Source organism: Gastrolobium bilobum, unplaced genomic scaffold, assembly GCF_033153095.1.
Source record: "Gastrolobium bilobum isolate Gb01-03AN ecotype WA unplaced genomic scaffold, APGP_CSIRO_Gbil_v1 utg1978, whole genome shotgun sequence".
Lineage (NCBI taxonomy): Eukaryota > Viridiplantae > Streptophyta > Magnoliopsida > Fabales > Fabaceae > Gastrolobium > Gastrolobium bilobum.
The window spans coordinates 239,826-244,276 of NW_026897627.1; the positions used below are offsets into that span (position 1 = coordinate 239,826).

General features: G+C 35.8%; 1 protein-coding gene across 1 annotated transcript; it reads right to left on the reverse strand.

The window, feature by feature from the left end:
• Positions 1 to 270: 270 nt before the first annotated feature.
• Positions 271 to 2,500, reverse strand: LOC133308739 (allene oxide synthase 1, chloroplastic-like). The gene has a single exon (XM_061509424.1). It carries the CDS (start codon positions 2,226 to 2,228, stop codon positions 648 to 650), a length of 1,581 nt encoding a protein of 526 aa, XP_061365408.1. The 5' UTR covers positions 2,229 to 2,500; the 3' UTR covers positions 271 to 647.
• Between the last annotated feature and the right edge of the window lie 1,951 nt (positions 2,501 to 4,451).

Below are 4,451 nucleotides of genomic sequence, written 5' to 3' on the forward strand. Positions count from 1 at the left end.
CAAACAAAACCATTTCTAGTATTTTAAGTTCATGAAAATTTCAAATACTACACTAATGTAGCATATTAGACTCAGTTTATAATGTGTACTTATATTTTACACATCCTTATCATTTGAAATAAGTCTCATAAATATTTACCAAAACAAAAAACAAAAAAAAAGTCTCATAAATAAATTTTCATCTCAATTATTTTCTTCATAGCATTTAACATTAAATTATACTGAATAAGAAAAAAAAAATTGGCCCAATAATAGCAGGCATTTCCCACAATAGATTGTTACAATGTTTTATTTTTTAATATAAAAAAAAATCCATATAATATAATTGGTCCAAAGTTCCATTCACAGATATCAGTGCCCAACCTTTCTTCATTTATTCGAGCACATTATCAATGCCTGCATCTGCTATCTATACTCCTAGTAACTTCCACTACTTTAGTGGAAGGCATGATGACCCACCTAGAAGCTATTACTAGACCACTCATATTTAAAGTCTAAGTGTCCAACTCTACTTTCCGAGATTACACATATCAACATGAATGTAGTCTAGACTATGGATACCAACCACAAGATGAACCCCAAAATTATTAAATTAACAACCATATCTTAACAGGTCCCAAAAAAAAAAAAAAAAAAAAGTAAAAAAACTAAAAGGTTGATCTCTTTAGAGAGGTAAGGGTAATGGAAGAACCCAAGGGGGAAGAACCCACTTGAATCTCAAAGGAATCATAACGAAGAAAGAACTCAACAAGCAAAAGCCTTGAAACCAACATAACAAAGTCCTTGCCAGCACATTGCTTGTTCCCAACCGTTGGATTCTCTGTCTCAGGTCCATTTGACCACAGCACATGTTTCAGCAGCTTCTCACCTTCTTCACCCACGAACCTGTCCCCGACAAATTCTTCTGCTCTCTCGAAAATCTTCGGATCCTTCGTCGCAAACGGTTGGTACCCAAACAGCATCTCACCTTCCTTCACCTGAAACGCGTGCTCGTGACTCTCGATCACCATGTCCCTCTTCGCTCTCCCGAACTGCAACGGAACCGGAGGCTCAATCCTGAACGCCTCGTACACCACCGATTTCATCAGCGGCATCTGCTCCATCGCCGCCATGGTAACCTCGCCGCCGGCGGATCTCACGGCGGACCTTATCTCAGTCGCGAGCTGCGTGTGGAGCTTCACCCCTGCTCGCCCGATCCATTTCATAACGTTGGGGAAGAAAATCTTCATCCCTCCGAACGAATTGAAGCCCGTGGCGAAAACCAAGTTGTGGCAAGCTTCCTCTTTTGAAATACCCAAACGCTCCGCTTCGTCGAGCACAAACCCCGAAGACTCGTAGAAGAAATCGTAAATCCTCTGGTAATCTTTCTTAATGAGTGAAGGAGGAAGGCGAAACGTGTGGATCACGGAGTCTTCAATGAGTTTTGGAAGACCCAACCTGAGAATAGGACCAAGTTGAAACAACACCCATTTCTGAACCAGCTTTGGACCATCGAGTCCAAGCTTGGTGTCACAGGGGTTCGTTCCATAAAGAGAACGAGCTAAGAAGTTAAACGCGGCTTGATCATTAGCGTCTCCGAAACTGGCTTTTCCTTTTTCAGCAAGGTCGTTCTCGAGGCTCTCGAAGAGTTGGGTGTAGCATGAATGGAACTCGGGGATCACCTTGTCGCGACGTGACTTGAGGAGGAAGAACATGAGTCGCTTCAGTTGACCGTGTCTGGGTTCGGAAGGGTCGAGGTAAGAGAGAACTCTGTAACCGCCGGTGAGTTCGGTGGAAGGCATGAAGGTTCCCGTGAAGACATCTTTCTTTTCGACCTTGGTCACGTCGAAGAGGATGGGGAAGCTTTTGCCGTCAAGTAAAACGACGACGTTTGGGTTTGGGGCAATGAAGGGTCCAGGTGGCACGTTGGTGCGGAAAACCGTTGACTGATACTTTTGGATTCTGGATTTGAAGTACTCGTCACGGCCTTGGTTGTAGAAATAATCGAGACGGTCCTTGTAAGGACCAAAAAGTGGGATCCCGCAATCTCCGGGGATTTTTCGGATCGGAAGCTTGGTTGATTCCGGTGCTGTCACCGACACCGACAGGGATGGTTTCTCGGAGACAGAGGCTTTGATCTGAGGAACAAAGAATGAAGAACGCGACGAGGACGAGGATGAGGATGAGCGTTTTCTCGTTGATGGAAATTCTAGTTGAAGGAAAGGAGTGGAAACAGTAGAGGATGCCATTTAGATTTTAGAATTGACGAAATTCTTAAGCGAAAGATTTAATGCAGATTTTTTCAGCGGTGGGTTCTGTTGTAGAGAATAAAAAACGGGGTCGTGTGGGAGGTTGTGGTGGGTGGGTTTTGTGATGATGCAATGCCTGGAACAAGTGTTATGGGCCCTTCTACTTATAGAGAATTGAATGGTGTGTGGCTCTTGACCATTCAAGAGCTGAGTCTTTTATAGTCTTTTATTGACCCGAAAAATAGAGACTATAGGAATATGAAATCGTGAATTTTGTGCATTAATTTTTGTTTCCCTTTCCAGCGTTTTGCTTTACCGTGGACTGTGCACTGTGCAGTACAACGGGTTATTGTATAAGGAAAATAAAATAAAATTGAGTGCATTGCAATTTGCTTTGGTTATGTGTTTAAATTTTATCAAAAGCAAATTCTTGATAATATTTTGGAATTTGACGAAAATCCTCTCTTTTTGAAAGAGGATTAATCTCACGGTTTATCCGGTTACATAATCCAATGCACCCAATGAAGAGGTACTTGAGGCCGTATTCCAAAAATAAAGAAACGTGTGTGTGGATATCTCCTGAATTATTAAAAAAAATGAAAAATTGGAAAAAAGTAAGTGCGCTGGGTCCAACATCCACTGGTAGTTCTCTGAATTTAAGTGCTCGGAAACTTTTTGAGATTTTACCAATTGTCTCGATCATCTTGGAATATCTATGTGTGCAGCGTGGCATTCATCTTTCGTGCATTGCAATGATCGTGAAAGTTGTGTTATTGGATTTGGAAATGAATTTTTTCATATTAAAATTTTAAAAAGGGTTATATTTACCATCCAAATAATTTACAAACTCTTACAATTATATATTAATCGTTGATTTTCATTAATTAACCGTGGTTATTTATAGTGAATTAATAATTAATTAATAAATTTGATTTACGAAAATCTTAACTGTTGATTGACGAAAATCAACAGTTAAAATATAATTGTAAGAAGTTGTAAACGAAAATAAATTCTAAGTATAACCCTTTCCTAAATTTTTATATGATTTAATATGTGAAATTTTTATATCTATTTTTTTATTTGTGTTTATTTTTTTCTTTATTAATAATAATAATTAAATTTACCTATTTAATGCACATGAACAGAAAAATAAACACAAACTTTTTACATAATCATATGTATTTTTAACGTGAGAGATGCACTCCCATAGTATTTTCTCTTTTGAGCACTGTTCATTCGCTGTACACTGGATGGGGCACGAGTATTATTTCATGAGGAATAAAAGATGAAGATTTAGATGTAAGTGGTGGGTCCAATCATCAAATGTTGTTTTCTTTATGGAAGTAATAGCCTAATAGGCATCTTTTTTAGAGATTGCTCACGATGGATAAAATTCATTTCATCTATATGGACGGCGGCATTCTTCTTTCGTAGAGCGGTAGAGGCATTGGCGTGCTACAATGAATAATGTGGGAATATAAGTAAAAAAAGCAAACGTGTCTTTGAAATAATTATTAAAATAAAAATGGTCATTTATACCACATTCAGTCTAGTGTCTTAATAATATTTGTTAAAATAAAAAAGTTCAATTAAACTAGTTCAATTTTTTTTTTTAAATATTCAATATTTAAATTTTTATTAAATCTGGTTAACATAATTCTCAAAACACATGTTAATGATTAAAAACAATGTTCATTAATTATTTTAGTTAATTAAATTAAAAATTATTTTCTAGAATTTCAAAATATCAAATAATTATATTTTTTTATTGAATACATTTTTTTAATTTCTTAACTTGTATTCTTCAGACACAGATTATAAAAAATAAATTCTTATTTTGTATTCCCAAAAGGACAGTCATTAGAAAATTCATTATTGTGAATCCAAAACAATGTTATTTTGAGGCAGAAATCAGTGTATTTTTGTAATTATAATTTATTTCAGGGTTATAATAGTCTTTTTCATTATAATTTTTTAATTTTTCAACCCAAAATAATGTCGTTTTGGGAGCGAATGTAGATAATTAGATAATTTATCTACGTTCACTTTAGAAACATTAAATCCATAAGTAAATGTTACCCATTTAATAGAATCAATGTCAAAATATCTTTACAAAAAAGCTATAAAGTCATTTCCTATAACTAATTTTGAGTTTTGTTAACTAGTACTTTTAAAGAAACAAAATTAAAAAATATTAGATAAAAATGTAAAACTTTAAAGTAT

Bases quoted from the DNA above. Each gene is read 5' to 3' on its own strand.
- LOC133308739 (XM_061509424.1), bottom strand. From the start codon at position 2,228: ATGGCATCCTCTACTGTTTCCACTCCTTTCCTTCAACTAGAATTTCCA.